This window comes from Marmota marmota, unplaced genomic scaffold (genome assembly GCF_001458135.2).
Source record: "Marmota marmota marmota unplaced genomic scaffold, marMar, whole genome shotgun sequence".
NCBI lineage: Eukaryota > Metazoa > Chordata > Mammalia > Rodentia > Sciuridae > Marmota > Marmota marmota.
The window spans coordinates 15,491,489-15,509,570 of NW_026000205.1; the positions used below are offsets into that span (position 1 = coordinate 15,491,489).

Consider the following 18,082-nt stretch of genomic DNA (forward strand, 5'->3'; position numbering starts at 1 on the left):
TGCTAAGGCTTGCTGACGGCAGGCTGGCTGTGAGCAGTCTTGTCCACATCTGGGGTGGGTAAGGTGGCCTGCGGTCTCTGTGCCCAAGGCCTCCCCATCTGCGGGTCTTCTGAGTGGTTGTGGGGTCCAGACAGAGAGATGGGCCTGTGTCCTCTGACTTTCCCCCCACCCACCACAGTCATCCCACCCACATCAGGAAGTCCCTTTCCTTTTTTGCATGTTTAGGAATTGTCACTTACAGGGTCCCCCCTTAAGATGGGTGGGGGCAATGCAACAATAATTCCCTGAATGTCCTCTTGAGGCTTCCAACAGAGAGAAGAATGTCAAGGGGGCGAGGGGGGGGTGTTGTGGAATGAATTAACATAATGACTCAAAACTGCACTAATGTTTCACAGCTTTTTTTTTTATTAGCAATACCAAGATAAGTTATTGAAGCATTTTTAGTATTGTTTTACATTCCATTCATAAATGACCTAACTTGTAACTCAGCATACAGCACACTTAAAGATATAGTTTGACACTTATTCAGAAAGCTACAATTATGATAACTTACATGCCTTCATTACCAGGAACACCTTAATATATCTTCTAATTACTTCAACAATACTCTATTCCAAAGCACACGATAACCCAGTACAAGTTTACACATTTTGCTTCAATCACCAGTTTTCTTTTTTTTTAGTTGTGAATGTCAAGGTGCTGTTTGCTGGAATTTTTACTGTCTTCTGTTCCTGGTTAATATGACAACCTGACACAATATTAAACTAGCAATATTTCTGCTTAAATACTATGGAGAAAGATAATTACTTCACTTTTCTGTATTCTTCTAAAGTGTTACAAAATACAGGACAATCAGACACAAGTGGTAATGCCGACAAAACCATCAAGGGGCCCACCTGTTTGAGCTCAGGTGAGCTGGCAGAATGGAACCCCCCAGCCAGTTTTTTTTTTTTTTTAACAGGTGAAGGGGCCTGAAATCCACCAGCATTTGTTGCTCAGGATTTATGACTTTGAGGGAATTTTCTTTCCATTCTAAGCCTTTGCAATCCATGACTAATAGTGGAACATATGGGGCAATATTTTTAGCCTCCCTGATACTTTGCTATATATACTGTAGGTTGGTGTGCCGTGTGTATACACATACCTATGCCAATAGTAATTATTTATTCAACACACATATGTGTATACGTTCTTCTCTTGACTTTACACGATTAACAAGCTGCAGATAACCACCGAGGAGCACGAACAGACAAGGGCAAGTCCAGATAGACCGACTAGGACAGGGGGTGTCACTTACCTGCAAGAAAACGTGCAGATTCATTAAACAAGCCAGAAACCAATTGAGCTAAAGGCATTTTGAAAGCAAGGGCAGGGTCACATCCCCTAATTGTTTAATGGAATACTGATAATGAAACAATACTTATAAAATTTGGTCCTTCCATCTCTGGCAAAAGCAAGAATAGTCTACATGATTAGAGCAGGTTGGCAATTAGACGTAGAGGTGCTGCTGATCAGTGCTAAGTAATAGGAGATAATTATTATTTATTTGAAATCTGGGCTTTGCATACAACATCTGAAAATTCAGAAGAAAAAAAAAAAAGAACTAGATTCCTCCAAAAGCTAACATGTGGCCCCGAATCTGGATACTCGTCAGTTCCAACCATCACTTCCCCGTCAGGAGCCTAATATAGACACCAAAGCTTAACCCCAGGGAACCTGCAGAGTGTAAGACATCAGTGGGGTCAGACTGCTCCTATTCTAGATGGTGGTGACTTGGGCTTCCTTGGAGAGTCTGTATTTCACCAGGGACATGAGGGTCTATTCTCACAACACTCTCTCCTCTCAATACTCTCTTCTTCCCTCCCAATCTTAAGTCATTACTGAAGGGGTGGGAGGGCTCGAGATATATAAACTTTTTTTTTTTTTTTTTGAAATGAAAACTTGGATGCTCTCTCCTCCCTCCCAGGGTTGAACCTGGGAAGTAGGTATCACACGATCCAAAGGGAACATGGACGCAGCAACCAAAATTAATGCTACCAGAATTTTCTCCTGCTTCAGAAGCACTGTTGATTCAGACAGTAGCTTCTGAAGCCAAAAATATGCAGCAAAAGGAAAGGAACATAAACAAGGCTAAATGTCACCAGTGTTTGCCGACTTACAGACACCATCCATTTGTTTGTTCTGAAATGACGAGTGGACCATTTGGCAAATACAATGGTATTCACACAACAGTTCTGTCATCCTGCAGTGCAAACGACATCACATCAATGGCATTCCCATTTAATTTAAAAAGAGGGATGGGGAGGAGGAGAAGAATGCCGAAAGATTTCAGAGAGGGCTGCCATCCAAAGGGGCTGCTTCTGCATCCAATATGGTGGTGCATGGAGCACAGCTCTGGATGAGGGCAGAGGAGTGCCTACCTGGGGGTTCTGGTTGCTCTAGGAGATCCTAGGGGGCCTCACCTGTACTTTGTCCTAACACAGTCAAAGAGGAAAGCTTTGTAGGCTATTTCAAGGCAGTGGCAGAGGCAGAGCAGGCACAATGGAGTAGTGATTTGCATGAATTTAAAAGTTTCTGCCTTTAGACTTCATGGCAGACCAAATGGTCCTCCCTACTGGAATCTAATAACAAACCCTGGACACCCACTAGGACTAAGAGCAGAGTAGACCATGGAGACCACTGACCACCCTGTAAATGATCAAATTGGAAATTGAGTGCAAAACGGTGCTTCATTCACGGACTCCGAAGCCAAACCATATGAGAATCAGTTCATACAGAAGAGGAAAAGGAAAAAAATAATTGCTCATCTGGCTTTAAATAAAGCAAGGCAGCACCTGAGACAACAAAAGACATCTCAGGGTTGTCCACACAACCAGGCTAATTGCCCTCCCTTGGGTGGCCTTAGATGTAGCCTGGGCTCCCACGTGCTTGGCAGGCTGGAATGTGGTATTTCTCTTCCTGTGCAATGTTCCCTACTCAATCTCTTTGTTCATGGGAACCTCCTGACTTCAGGGCCCAACTTAGATTGTTCTACAAGTCCAAAAAATGCACCAACTGCCATAGGCAGTGCATCACAGTCTATCAGATACACACATTTGATTCTCATGGTATTGCACATAACGCCAGCCTTGGCTCTCCTTGAAGTTTCTAACTGATCAGAGACCTTAACTATTTCTTGGTTAAAGATGGAGAGGGCTGGACTTATTTCTACCTATAAGCACTTTGCCTTTTATCGGGCATAGATCTGGAAAGGTATAACCGTAGGGGTGAGATATCACAAAATTGCCAGAATCACCTTCAAAGCTAACTTTCCCATGTACCAAGAAATAGCTACTGACAGTGTGGCATGGTGGAAATGAGCATATAAAATGTGCTTCTAGAACATCAATGGAAAGTAAGATTGGTGCTTGATGAAGTGTCCAAGGGACAATTGCAACTAAAATATGGGCATCATTTCCTCACAACGGCCTCAGGTGGACACTCACCTCTGCAATGTAATGCAAACTCAACTGCGGAACATTTATCCAAGCTCTTTTATGTCTACCATCGTCTTCCATTCCTACACTCTGTCCATCCATGATGAAACAGTCTTTCAGGAAGCCAAGACAGAGCTACACCATCTTCCACTTTTATGCACACTTGCTGTGATGGGGGGGGGGCACTCTGGAATGATTCTCCTGGAAGTTTTTCCTGCTTAGGCAGAGATGTGGCCTTCCAGAAACAGGTACCATCTGGGTCTACAATTCCTCTGTCTCTGGAAAGTCTCTTTGGCCTCATGTGGCAATAGATGGAGCCCTGCAGTTACTGATGTGGGTCCTCCCTGCATGGATTCACTGTCCAATGGAACAGCAGAGGAAGGTTTCTGCACCTTCACTGGGGCAGACCATGGGAACACATCCTTCTTTACAATAGAGTCGGGGGTGGCCAACTAAGACCCATGGGCCAATTCTAGCCTGCCCCTACTTTAGTTCATTAAGTTTTATAGGAACAAGCCACACCCATTCATCTGTATACTACCTTTGCATGCTTCTGTGCCAGTAGTCTGAGCTGAGTAAGGGTGACAGGGACCGCATGACCTAAAAGCCTAAAATATTTACTCACTGTTCCTTTAAGAAAATATTTGTGGACCTCTGCTTTACAATGTATAGCTGGCAAATTGGTGGATCTTTTCAAACAACCTATGTTGAGAAATCACAGGAGGACCAAAGTCACATTTGAAGAGAGCTCAGTGTGGATATCCCTGTCCAGCTCATCACACATTATAGAGTACACAAGGTGAAGATGTTTCAATGGGCCCTACCTTTTGGGGGTGGGTTCCAATGTTTTCACTGCGGTGGAAGCCCAGAGGACCTTTATTCCTTAGTCACAGGCATAATTTGAATTGGGGAAGCCAGGTGCCCAACCACCTGAGAATAAGTTGGGAATATTGGGACTATTCCTGTGGGTGGCCTTGCCTTCCCACTGGCTCGCTCCTGGGCCACTAGCAAGCAACCAGGCACTTGGGCCTCATGTCCATAGCTGACATGCTGACAGATTCTTCTTGCTCAGCTGGGTTTCCCTAAGTAGTGGTAACTCCAGGGCAGGACTTCTCAGGGCAGAAGGATTATGCCCTTCTCCCTGCCTTTCCCTTAATCTGATTTTAATGTTCCCCCATCAACCCTGCCCCTGGGGGCTCCTGAAGGACCCAGAGCAACCCCACAACAACTTCAAAACAAACACAACAACTTCACGCCCTGGCTGTCTCAGTTTCCAAAGGGAAGGAGGAAGGGTGATCCTGTTGTTCTCCACATGTACCAGCTCTGGGGTGAAACGTGGTCTTTACCCTTTCTATGTAGCTAGAAACAGGTGCTCTGCAGATTGGCCTCGGCATCGTCTGGGTGCATGGCAAAGCCTGGGCCTTCCATGTCTTCTTGGATCTCCAAGCTGTCCACTGACCAGTGCTGCCATCACTGTTTCTCAGACTGGACATGGGGGCTTGTCTGTCCGGCCCAGTCAGTAGTTGTGCACACTGTTCTGGTCTGCCCTTGCCCGCCCCCCTGCCCAATCTGAATACTCACATGGAGCCTGTCTTATTGCAAAACCAAGGTCAGACCCATTCTAACAAAACACAGGGCAAATTCAAGTTCTCCATTGACACTGGAGGGCCCTTGTACGTTATATAACTGATAGAATAAAAAAAAAAAAATGTGGGCTGTGCCTGGAGCCAGGAAGTCATCTCAAGAAGCTAACACTTTGATTCGAGGAGAATTTCATGTAACAAGATCAAATCCACAGTGGGACCTGACCCACTCCAACCGCAACAATACATGTCCTCCAGTGTAATCCAAGGTGACTCAATTTCCTCCTCAGGATCATCTCTCACATGTCCCTGACATGCAAATGTGCTATCTTGCATGAACAGATCTTTAAAAATTCACTCCTATTCTCAACATTGGCCTGTGCTACTGGAGTCTCCCTAATCAAGTGGCTAGGGTGGCCTCTTCTTGTCAGCTCTCTTATGCAATCTAGTTAGAAAAGCACACGGGCCAGGACCCCAGGTTTTTGACACTAAGGAATTCAGGGTAAGTTTTAAAAGTTAAGAAGCAGAAATGCAATAATTAGGGGAGTACCTGTTTGTACAACCCACTAAAAGAGAATCACCCATAGAGTTAGGGTGAAAAGGTTTGTTCTCCAACTTACCAGCAAGGGCAAGAGAGACTCTGAGATCTGAGATCCAGGGGAGTCTACAAGACTTAAGGTTTTTACTGATGTCTCTTCAAACACTTTTACACCCCAGGAGAACAGCATTCTTCCTTACACAGAGGAACAATACTCTTTCCACAAGCCTGTTTCTAGGGTAATCTAAGTGGGGACTTGAGCTTACTAACCAGACAAAATCAGACTCCAAACTCTGAGATGAGAAACACAAGAATAATTCTTTGGTTTAGCTAAGCCCAGCTTCATGAGAAAGATCAGCTATCGACCTGGTGGACCTGTTTGAAAATCCATATCTACTTTTAAGTGGAGCAGAGAAGAGGGAATAAACATTAGGAGTATTTTATTCCTTATGCCAATATCATTTCCACCCTTGCAAAGTGAAGCCATTTGGGGTTTGATGCTTGCAACAGTCACTTGCGCTTCTTGCAACGCTACAAAAAGAGTGAATTAGACTGAGAGGAAAAAAAAAATCATAACCCAGTGGATTGAAGTTTTCCTCTGAGATATTAACTCTTAGCAAGGATGACTTATGCCTGGCCTTTCTGGGTCCAAGGATGCCACCTCAGCCAGCAAGAAAATGAGAGGACTACTCTTCTGGTAGGCCAGATATGGGGGCAGGGAAATGAGAACTGGACGAGGCCAGGATCCTCCTGGAGGCAACAGAACTGTGGCCCCCAACTCCAAACAAATGCAAAGGACAGAGAAGCACTGTCCCCGCCTGCTTCCAACTAGAGCAGAAGGATGCAGAAGAAAGGAGGCCCGATGGAATACAGAAGTCAGATGCTCCCCAAACAGGCGGTTTGTGGCCAGAGTTAGGGACAGAGGAACATGAACCTTTTTGGGGGGAAGCAACCAAGAAGCCTTCTAGCCTAGCTGGTCCAAGGATCCTCAATTCCCTTGAAAGAGAGGGTCCACAGCTTACATCCCAGAGTCTGTCACTCAGTGGTTAAAAGGTTGACCAAGCAAAGTTTTTGCACATTCTCTGGAAATGTCAGAGATGCGTTATGAGCTGCTATTTGGGGTTGGGGGTGAGGAGTGCCTGTTCTCAACAGGCTGCTCAGAGGGAAAAGACTCCCCTGTGCTCCCCTCCACCATCCCTGGTGCAGAAGGACACCATTGGCCAAGCTTCCTCAAAGCAGACAGCTTTCCTTCAACAATGATAGGAAGATGGGAAAATTAATAGGGGTAACATGAGCTCATTTAAATAATAATGAGCTTATGCACATGCCAGGTTTTGATCTTTTCTGATGCATAGATTCCTGGCAGGAACTATGGTCCTAGAAGGTAGTTGAAAGAACCGAAAATAGACCTTAAAAAAAAAATCCCAAACAACAATAAAAAAAGAAGCCACCCCAATCATAAACTTAGAACAACAATGAAAAAAACCAAAAAATTTAAATGTTGCTCCCCCAGAAGAAAAAGGAGAAAATTTGGACTGGCATAAAACCCTTTTCTTCTTCTTTTAAATATTGTTTTTAACAGCTTCAAAAGTAATGAATTACATGTGACTAAAAATAGATCTAGGGGTACTGGTTAATGGGGCCTTTTGAATCATTCAGCATAAGGAACTGTCAATATTTTTTTGAGCTGTCAGAAATCCATTTGGTGATTTTTGACAATTCAAAAAATATTTCCAACTGCTTGATCCAGTTCTTAGTGAATTAGGGAAGGAGAGGGTAAAAGAAATATATCAATTTAAATTATGAACCCAGGGTCTAGCTTCCTGAATCCTGCTTTGTGCTAAAAGAATACTAAGATGCTGATGTTCACAAATACTCTCTTCCTTCCTTTCTCACATGAAGTAAAAATCACAAAAAAATCCATTCATAAATTAAAGACGGAAAGGTACCATGGCCATTTGTCTCTAGTGGGAATATTTGGGGCTGGTTTCAAAGGGAATAATACATTGAGCTTCTTTTTGGAGACAGGTTTTTCAAATATGAACATCTGGGTGCAAAGAAAATTGCATGGGTCCTCCCTGACCACCCCAAGCTTCATTTGATTGGACTCTAGGCTTCAAATTTAGGATTATGTTTTAAAATCTAGAATCACTTTAGGGGTAACCATTTTCTTTAAGGAGGTAAAGAAGTACCAGTTTGCTACGAGATCAAACAGGCGTAAATCCAAGACACACAGAGTCACAACACTGCTAATCAGACTTGACAATGTACATTTCTTGTTAGAACAACAGACAGGGAAAGACACACAGACGGACAGAAGGCAACAGCAGAAGGCCAAAGTCAGGTAACTGCCATTTGGTATGTCTAAAGATGAATCACGAACACCCCGAAACCATCTCCCTGTCTGGAGAGGTCACGTTATTTCTCTACTGTGGTTAGTGTGATATGATTTTAGTATCCTCTAAGTCAGTTAAAGGAATGTTTAAGGAAGCAGATTTGGCTTAGCAAAGCAATAAGGAGGTGTCTTCAGGCATCTTTTGCAAAAGTCGAAAATACTGAAAAGTTTGCAAGTTACCATGTCTCTTTTTGTTTTTGTTTTAATAGTTGTTTTTCTTCCCTTTCTCCACTTAGGGATGAAAAGTAAGGGGAGTTCACACGTGAGACACCACCCCCTTTTCCATACCTTTCAGTACAGGCATGTGAGAACATTATAATGCAAATCGGAACCCAAAAGGATGAGTTTGGAAACTTTGAAGTGAAATCGACTTTTATGATTGTCTACATTGCATATATAGCATTGGGTTTTTTTGTTTTTTTTTTTTTTTAGGTTTAGTTTAAATTTTGCTAATGGGTCAGTCTACCTCATTTAAAAAAAAAATGCACAGGTCAGCACTGATGTTTTGGGAAATGAACTAAAGGAAGAGGATTCTAAAACTTACCACACAAGTCTGGCCTCTTGATACATCCAGAATTTGCTGTGCTACTTGCAAGTCCGTTAAAGGCTGCTAAGCCATCAGAGCTGTAGGCCCTGAGGACCGACAGCATGTTCATTGGCTTTTCCAGGCCGGGGGGCCCCCGCTCCGGCTTTGGCAGACCCACTGAGGGGTCCTGGGCAGGAAGAAGGCCTGGGCTGTGCCACTGCTTCTCAGACGCTTGGGCTAAAGGTGAGACTAGTCCCTGGATGGGCTGGGGGGTGCCTGTGGGCAGCAGGCTGTCCCCGCTGTCGCTGTTGCTGTCCTTGCTGAGGGCAGACAGGGGCTTGCTCATCATTTCGGGCTCGGTTTCGATATCCTCTTCGTCGTTGTTTTCTCCCTTGAAGGAGTCCATGTCCTCGGAGGAGGCGATGTCGGAGAGGTCATCGGTAGCATTCTTATTTGTGGTTTCGGGGATCAGGATTGGGGCGTCCTCTTCGGGGTGGGCTTTCCCATCGGGATCCTTGTTGGAGCAGGAACCAGAGGCCCCCGAGCCCACCATGCCCGGGTACACGCCAAACTGCTTGTAGAAGTCTGATGGGAAGTTACAAAAGGCAGGGTCCACGTGGCTGGGCCACGGGCCACTCTTCTGGTCCCCCAGGGTCTCTTTGGCCTGTCCTTGGGCCATCTTCTCAGAAGCAGAGTCTAGAGAGCCAATCATCCCCGAAAGGCCCATCTCTTTGTTGGACTGTGCTGTGGGCAGCAGAGCCATCTTGCCCACCTCCCGGGCCTGCTCTTTGCAGTTGATGGCCACCCCCGTGGCATTCTCTTTGCGTTTCGCTTTTCCTAGGTGGTTGGCCTGCAGATGGAGGGCCATCAGCTCCATGGATGACGTGGTGAAAGCACAAAACAAGCAACCGTGCCAGGCGATGCTGTCCTGCATCGTCACCGACGAGCCCGGGAGGGAGGCGTCCGGCCGCACGGACAAGTCCAGAGGCTCGTGCTGAGATTTCTCAGCCTTCCTCTGAGAGGACCTGCCGCTGGGTTTCTCCTCGCCACCATCAGCTCCGTGGGCTTTCATGGAAGAGGGATCTGACAGGGCTTTGTCCTTCATGTCCCTCTTCTTCAAGGAGCTGAGGACGAAGCTGTCCATGAACGCTTGCAAGGACCCCTGGAAATTCACGCCGTTGCTCACGATGCTTTGATAAGCTCTTCCGATCTCGGAGAAGTGGGTGCTTTTGGAAGGAAGGTCGGTGCCTTTCAGGGCGTCTGCAGGAGCCTCTGATGACATGCCGGTGGCCTGCCCCGAATGATCTCCAGAAGAGATCACTCCTGATGTCCACTGCTGAGAGGCAGGGCCACCTCTGAAGTCGATTCCGGGGAGACCCTTAAATGCCCCCCTCAGGATGTCTGGCCTGATAAACAAAGATGCTTTGCTGGACATCTCATCCTTGTGGTCTTGGTTTGGGGGCTGTCCAGACAGCGGCCCCGCTCCATTCTGTCGCTCACGATGGTGTCGTTCTAGGTGGTATTTTAAGGATGCTGACTGGGTGCCGGCGTAGTCACAGTGAGGACACTTGTAGGGTTTCTCACCTGCAAGATTTTGATATGAGAAAAAGAAAAAGTGTTTATCTCATTTTGGTGTGCAGAACAAGGCTAGAAGGATCAACATTTGTTCTTTGAAACAAAGCAGCTCAAACTAATAATTAGTTAGAGAACAACTGTTTTTTAATAGAAGAATAATTCGTACTCTTAAGCTTTTTTAATGATTTTGTACCATTTGGGACTATTCAGGAATGACATACTATCTACACACAATTAGCTATCTTTTTCTTTATCTAACATGTGAAAACGGCTGTAGATTTAAAAGCTATGATTATGAAAATTAAGCATAATAATTTCAACCACAGTGATCATTAAAAGTAGAAGTTTAAAAAGACAAAGTATGTAACAAATGGGTGGTTGCAATATTTTGTGTATACAATAGCTCTAAAATTTGTTTAAATTATACACATGGAAACCATTTTTAAACCTAAAAATTTTATGGCACTGTTACGCAAGACTGAAATGAATGATTTAAGTCTTGCTCTGCAGTAAATCATGGATATAATTAGCAAATGGCATACTGCACAAGTAATTTATCATTATTTGGAGGGCACCATTCCAGACGGGCTCAGATATCTGCAGACCTACTGCATTGTTTCTAAATAAAGAACTATAAATACCGATTCTATAAAATATTAATACCATTACAGTGCATTATGATTGCAGCATGTAAAGACATATAGTTAAGATAAAAAGCAGTCAATAAAACTTAAAAGAAAATGAGTAATAAAAAGGCACAAAATATATTTAGTTTCTGTATTTGAAATTAACATTATCTACTGGTCTTTGTAGTGCCTTAAATTTGTACTAATGGCAAACCTAATGCTCCGGTAGTAAAATGTGTAATTTACCTATAATAAGCGCTTTCTAGAGAATAAAAATAGCTTTAAAGAGTGTTTTAAAACATATAAGATAATTTTCAGGAATTAAATATTTATTTAAATTCAACACCCAACTTCTATTGTTCTTTCCACAATAGAGAAGATGCTAGAACAGACAACTTAGATCTGCTGGCATTGTGGGATAGAGGAGCAGAAGGAGGTAAACAAATGTGGATTTTAGTATGTTCCAAGAATTTGTTAGTAATCCTGGGTCTCTTCTAGACTTTGCAACCAAAAAGCTCTTTGGAAAGAACGAAGACTTTGACAGTCCCTGTGTTAGCTTACTCACAATAGTAACCTGTCAATATCCACAATTATTTCTCCCAGGAAGCTTAACTACCCCCCACCCATCCTTCCTCTGTTCTATTGTAAAACAGACTGATCTAAAAAGCACCAGCAAATCATTGGTGAATGATGTATTCTGAAGACATTTCTCTGTGTCTACCCTCAGCTGAAGCCATGATTCCCAGTTCGCCAGGCATAGGGCATTTGAGGGCCTGGATTTTGTAAATGTCTTGTTTACCATCAGTCCAGGTTCTGAGTAGGAGACACCACCACGTCATCTCTAGGTTGTGTGCCAGAACTGTGGAGATGCTGTGCATCACATCAAAATGAGGGGGCCGGCAGTCCCTTATTTGTGCCTACAAGCTGCTGATAGCTCCCCTGGACATGTCTTCAGAGATACCCTTTGGGTCTGGGGAGGGGACCCATCTGAGCATCTACTTCTATAATCATAAACGTAAAGGTCACAGTCATCTCTGGCTAAACCAATGACGTGGATCTAGGGACCTCTATTCTTTTTGAGGTGAAGGTACAAATGGTTTTAAGCACCAGTTTCCCACTTCTTGAAGTTGATCCCCATGTTAGACTCAGACATACTTCAGCCACTGCTATTTGGACAGTCTACTGTAGGTCAGGGAGTCACCACTGGGGTAAAGCACTTCTGGGCAGCTAATGTCCCAACTGATTCAGCTTACTTGAAAGTCCAGTGACCAGGTGCAGCCGAGGCAGGCCCCTAAAGCTTAGGGTGTGGGCATGGGGCTCCCGTGGGTTAGTGCAGACCCTGTGAGAGGGCCTAGTAAGTGAGAGCCAGCAGAGGTGAGGCCCACAGGTACTGGGGTGACTCAGGTTGCATTTCAGAAATGCACCTGGAAATGATTAAGTGCATCTGGCAGTGAGACTGTAGAGAAAGCATGGGCCTTCATTAGCAGGAGCTAACGAGGGAGAATGTAAACTTTGACCTCTAGACCTGAGGTGGGTGGGGGCTGTCTTTTGTGGTGGGGACCACAGGGATGCACAGAGGATGTCGTATGTATATTTCCCAGGGTCACACATTTGAAATGCACAGTGCAGTGGGGTTCTCATAGCACATAATTCATGCAAACAAGCAGGGGAGTTTGTTAGGACACGAGTTCTGAGTCCTAGTACGTAGCAATGCTGGCTTCTTAGGTCTGAAGTTGGGGGCAAAATCTGGTATTTAAAACAAGTGTCCCTCATGATTCAGATGCAGATACTGTAAAGACTACACTTTGCAAAAACAATATAGAATTGTCTGGGAAGCTTTAAAAAGCAGTGATATCTGATCCCATCTTCCAATTCTGAGTTAATTGGTCAAAGGTGCACATGGGGTTTGGGGATTTTTCCAAACTCAGGTGACCCTCTTTGGAGCTTGGATGAGGGACCACTCTACTGAGCCTCCCTGGGAAGCACACTTTGATGGGGGTTCTGTGGCATGGCTTAGCAGTGAAAACAATCTAGACCCCAGGAGGTACCTGAAGAGTCCTGACTGGGGACTGGATACCCCATGCTACTCTGACCTCCACAGGACACAGTCTTGGTCACTACTGGTTCTTATAATATGAGATGTTAGAGCTTGTATTCTCTATCCTCACTCCAAACTCATGGGAAGAACTAAATCAAGTCTCCTGAATGGGCCAGAGATTTTGCATGTACATGTTTGCAACTACATACCCATCAACACACAGATTCACTTATTCACATCGTTTGATTGAATGAACCAGTGGATGAATGAGCACTGCCTACCTCCCAAGCACTGTTCATAGCACTGGAAACTAAGGGAAGAAGCAAAGCAACTCACAGCTCTCAGAGAAGACCAATCACGTGGCTATTAAAGCAAGGGAAACACACACACACACACACACACACACACCCAGCATCACGCGGTAGGTAGGAGGATAGCATCTCTTCACTCAACCTCCTGATCCTTAAAGTTCAAAGGATGAACTTGGCCTCCCCTGCTCCAGAGAAAGAAAGGCCATTGCTGAAATCAGAACCCTTCATCTGAGCATTGGGGTCTCCTTGGGCTCAGGCCCTGGTGGATGAGGGCTGCTTTGTGAATGCTCATGGGTTTCTCTGGCTGCAGGTGACAAGCATGGGCTCTGAAAGCCCTCCATCCAGCCACCCTTTCTCTGCCTTCTGAGCCTGTGGATGGAAGAGCCCCTCTGCCTGTGCAGTTCCATCTCCTGCCTAGCTCCTAAAGGGCTTGGCTTCGGTGACTGCTTCCTCTCAACCCAGTTCCCCAAATAAATGCTTCAGAGTGACATTCCATGGGATAAACCCTTTGGACTTGTGTTATAAAGAAAAAAAAAAGCACCTCAATTTTAATTTCTTTCTGTAATCCCCAAAGGATGGGTATAACGATCCCCACGCTCTGCCCTGCAGCTTTCCTGGGCTTCTTCTCCAACCAAGGGGCACAGGAAAGTGCTTTCAAGATGAAAGCTAGCCCCTGCCAGCGTGTGGTTCTTGCCATGGCAAACACAAGGGATTGAAGTCGCCTAGGGTAGGCTTGCCCTCCAGAGAATCCTACACAGCCCAAGGGCTTAATGTGCCACTGAAAAAAATCCCAGCTGTTTCCCAAGCCTCTTTCCCCCAAGGACACATTTCAGAGTGCTCAGGAGGCAAACTTCTCACAACATTGGCCTAGATGGGGTGCAGTAACTACTGAGAGGAGAGACCTCTCAGCACATTCAGCAGACTCGGAGGTGTGGTCAAGGGCTGCTCCTCCATTTGGCCAGCACAGACAAATGCTGAGTCCACCTGTGCTGAGCTGCTTCACAGTCAAAGCCACCGCATCTGGACACATTCTTCAACCCAAGAGCTCTGGGCTGACTGACAAATCCCAGGTTGCAGACATGACCAGACTTCTGCAAGGAATCAGGCAGTGGGCCTGCCCGGTCCCCTCCCAGCTGACTGGACTCTGCCTGAGACTTGGACAGGCATTCCCTGTGCAGCCTTGTGGCACAGGCTACTCCGGGCCCTGCCAGCAGCTCTGTCTATTTGAATGATTGGCCACTTAGGCCATAAATGAGTCCAATCTCCTGGGAGGTCCCTCAGATTGCCTCAAGCTTTCCAGGGGGTCATGAGCCCTCCAGTCACCTCCATGCAGTCTGGGATTTGCCATCTCTATGCCTGCCTGTTGCAGGAGCCACACACTCATGTGCCTTCAGAGTCAGGTAGAGTACAGGGAACAGCGGGGAGGGGGCCGAAGGGTTCTTCTGGAGAGCAGTCACCTCTCGCTTCTAACCAGCTGTGGGCACCTGGATCTCCAGTTCTCTAGGAAGTCCTCATTTTCAGATTTCTGTATATGGCATCTCAATGTTTATATATTGGTGACTACTTTGAAACTTTTTAAACACTGAGAAGACCATGGTGTCGTATGTTGCAGTCTAGGTCTGGACCATGCAGCCAGTTTGAAATTTGTGCCTGGGACAAGGATGTGCAGGAGGGGACAATCACCCACTGGAGGTAGCCGATGAGGACACTGGTGGCTTTCTGTAGAGAACCCTCTCACAGTGTTTTAAAGGAACATGATGGGGATCCAAAGAATACATTTCCAGAAAAGAGAGTTTTGCTAGGAAGGAACTTCATGATTTTTTGTTTTTAAAAAAAATCAGCTCATCATTCCAGTGCACTAATGAAATGATTGGCACCGCCTTGACCTGAGCTGGCCTCACATTGACCTGTGGCATAAGACAGATATTCAGTTCCGGAATATCATTGGTAACTTCTTCCGAATCATCACTCCTAAATTTTTAGAAATATGTAACCAGGTGGTTTAGTCGGTTCACTATGTCAGTTTTTATAAAGTCCTATCTTTTATTATTCTGAAGATTCACTTTGCACTTGAGAGACCAAAGGAGTCCTTACTGTTCTGGGGAGCTCTTTTGGAGCTACTCACAGCAAGTTCCCAACAGCTCCTCTCTGAAAATAACAGGTGGATTCACATCATTCTCTTTGGAAACCCCTTGATTAAGCTTTGAGGAAGTGATTCATGCTTCTATTTTCTTTCTTTCTTTTTTTTTTTTAACAAAATCTCCAAACATATTTTCACTTTTAAGTTGGGGAACGGAGTATTTTCCCGTATTCGCATCCTCCATTTGATATTTATTTAGTCTTCCTACATGTCTTTACTTAGTTAATACCAGGAGAGATAAATATGGTGGCGCCTTTGCAGCCAAGCTTCAGTACATTAATATAAATTGTACACTAATTCCCCCAAAGCATATATATGTTGTAAACCTGAAGACTTTTCTCACAGCTGCTTATTGCTAAACAGTGCCTTGTCCAGAAGGGGACAATCTGTGTCTCTAATTGCTGTCACTGAAGCCGAGATTCATTATGTGACTTTCCCATTAAAATGTGAGCATTAATTTGTATAATGAAATATCACCCACTGCAGTGTTCATTAGCCATGCCCTACTGTATACGGCACATTGTTAGCTACCTAGAAACTGTAGTTAATTTCACTAATGGATATTTCCCTACTTAGTGTTTGGTAGGAAATTTATACTGTAACATTACCTCTTAAACTTTTAAGGAAATTTAAATTCAATCAATTATTTTCAACAAAAGTTTGGGATGTCATTAAGGCAGGAAGAGCAAGGATGAGGGACTGTGGAGGAACAAAATGGGCTTTCAGTTTGTCTTAGAAATAGAAAAACAGTGGAGCTTGGATTCAAAACAAAAAAAGAAAAAAATATCTTCTTTTTGGAGATTTTTTTTTAAAAAAACCATTGCTCATGTGGCTGTTCCCACACTGAGGACAGTACCACATCCTCTCTTTTGGGGGAAAGGAGATAGGAAGAGCTTCCGTTTTAGCAAACTCATTTTTGGAAATGTATTCAGTGTGCTTTCATATTTGTTCAAGGTGTTATAACAGCCTGGTTACCGTATGGAGATGAAGAAATATGGTGGCATCAGAAGGAAGGTACGTATACCCCAGACAGAAGGCACCTGGATGAGGTTAGTGAAAATTTCCATTTCCACCCACATTTATGTGCCCGTCAGTGCTTGGAAAGCTTTTGGAGGGGAGAGGCAGCTTCTAGGATGGCACAAGAAACTGACCATCTCCATGCCACAGGGAGAAATGCCACCCCGCCATCCATCCCAGGGGTCAGGGTATCTGCACACGCCACCCTGGCCGTTCCCCTGCCTCGCCACCTCCCTAAGCTCATTGTGCTAGTGGGGAAACTGAGGCACGAGAGGTCAAGGAGTCCTGGCCTCGGGCCAGTCTGAGTTAGGGGTAAAGGAGAAGCCGGGGTGCACAGTACTTCCCTTTTAAGTCACCTGGAGGCTGCGTCAACACAACTTGTGAGTATAAGTCACTTCCTTCTCTCCTGCTGGTTATGGTGTGGACACACGCTGTTAAAGAAATGTTGCATTAATTCCCTAAAGCAAGCAGGAAATTCACCCAGAAAAGTTAACAACATCAATACAGTGCAGTGGTCACGAGAATGGCACTCTGGGTGACAACCAGATTGCAGCCTGTAATACAGAACTGGACAACTTCCTGTCACTGAGGCTAGGTGTCCTCCCTTGCAATGGTGCAGGGGATGGAATTGAGGTCATCGTGAAGTTCTGTAAGGATCAGGGGCAAACTGATATGCAGAGCCCAGCTTAGCGCCTGCACCTAGGAGTGCAGGGAAAGAGGAGGCTGTGGCCGCTGATTGCCCCTGCTGCCCTGTCCTCGTGGGCTGAATTGTTCTGCATTCAGTCAGCCAGTTTCCTCTTGCTACGTAGCTCTCCCCAACTCCCACTGCGGGTGCAGCCCCTCCAGGGCTTCAGGGGAGAAATCTCTCACTTCCACCACTCTCTTTGGTCCCACATGGAAGGGAAACCCCATGCTTGGTGGCAGGAAAGCCAGCAAGGCCAGGAAGACATCTCCCTGTGTCCCACTCAGCCAGCACCCTGCTGCGACATCACAGAGGCAGCCCCTGGGGAGTGGGCAGTGCCAGGCATGCCTTTCAGCCCAAGGCCAAGCCCCCGACCGTGGCTGATACCCCAGGAAAACCACCCTGTGCGGATCCATTCTCATAAAGAGGTTCCCAAGTCAGGGCTAGACCAGTGTGTGCAGCACATCAAAACCAGATTAATAAGCCACCCGCATAATTTGAGAGGGGGGAAAAAAAGTAATGAGATTTATTTTTAATTAGATGCTGAACTTTAGGGCCTCTGAGTCATCATGAGTGAGGTTGCTTATTACATTTCTCTATAATGGTCATTCCTGAGACCACAGCACTCTCCTGGGAAACCCTCACACCGGTGGGTCACCTGAGTGGATCCAGCCTAGAGTATCTCAGGGGGTTTGGGGGGAAAACACACACTCGAGTCTTCCAGGAACACCTGCCTGCCTCCTGACCACCTCCAGAATATCCCTAAGCATTCACCTCCCTGAGTTGGGGCCGGAGAAGGGGACACTGGGAAGTGCATTTGTGGGCAGGCAATAATGAGATAATTGGCTAACCTTGAGAGAGAGCTTGGGACAACGCTGTCTCGAGCTGCATATTTTGACTAAATGTTTGCCTCTGCATGCTTATGATAGTTAATTGTGTGTGTCCACCTGAGTGGGACCCCGGGGTAGCTAGATATTTGGTTAAAGGTGATGCTGAGGATGTGTGTGAGGGTGTTTCTGAATGAGATTAACACCTGAATCAGTGAGTTGCCTCCCCAGGGTGTGTGGGCCTCCTCCAATCTGTTGATGGAAGGCCTGGATGGAACAGAAGGCTGAGGAAGAGAGAATGTGCCTGACTGTCTTTGAGCTGGGCATCAGTCTTCTGCATTTGACCCT

General features: G+C 45.4%; 1 protein-coding gene across 7 annotated transcripts in view; it reads right to left on the reverse strand.

The window, feature by feature from the left end:
- Znf536 (zinc finger protein 536) overlaps nt 1–18,082 on the reverse strand; it is a 436,688-nt gene that overhangs the window by 142,623 nt on the left and 275,983 nt on the right. For 4 of the 7 annotated variants that reach the window (XM_048791005.1, XM_048791007.1, XM_048791006.1 and 1 more), the window contains exons 6-7: nt 16,582–16,656; nt 8,537–10,102 (exon numbers count right to left, since the gene is read on the reverse strand). In XM_048791005.1, the coding sequence (XP_048646962.1) occupies nt 8,537–10,102; nt 16,582–16,656 (1,641 nt within the window). Of the gene's footprint in view, nt 1–382; nt 1,298–8,536; nt 10,103–16,581; nt 16,657–18,082 lie in introns of those variants that run through there. The other 3 variants (XM_048791010.1, XM_048791011.1, XM_048791009.1) reach the window with 3 other exon arrangements.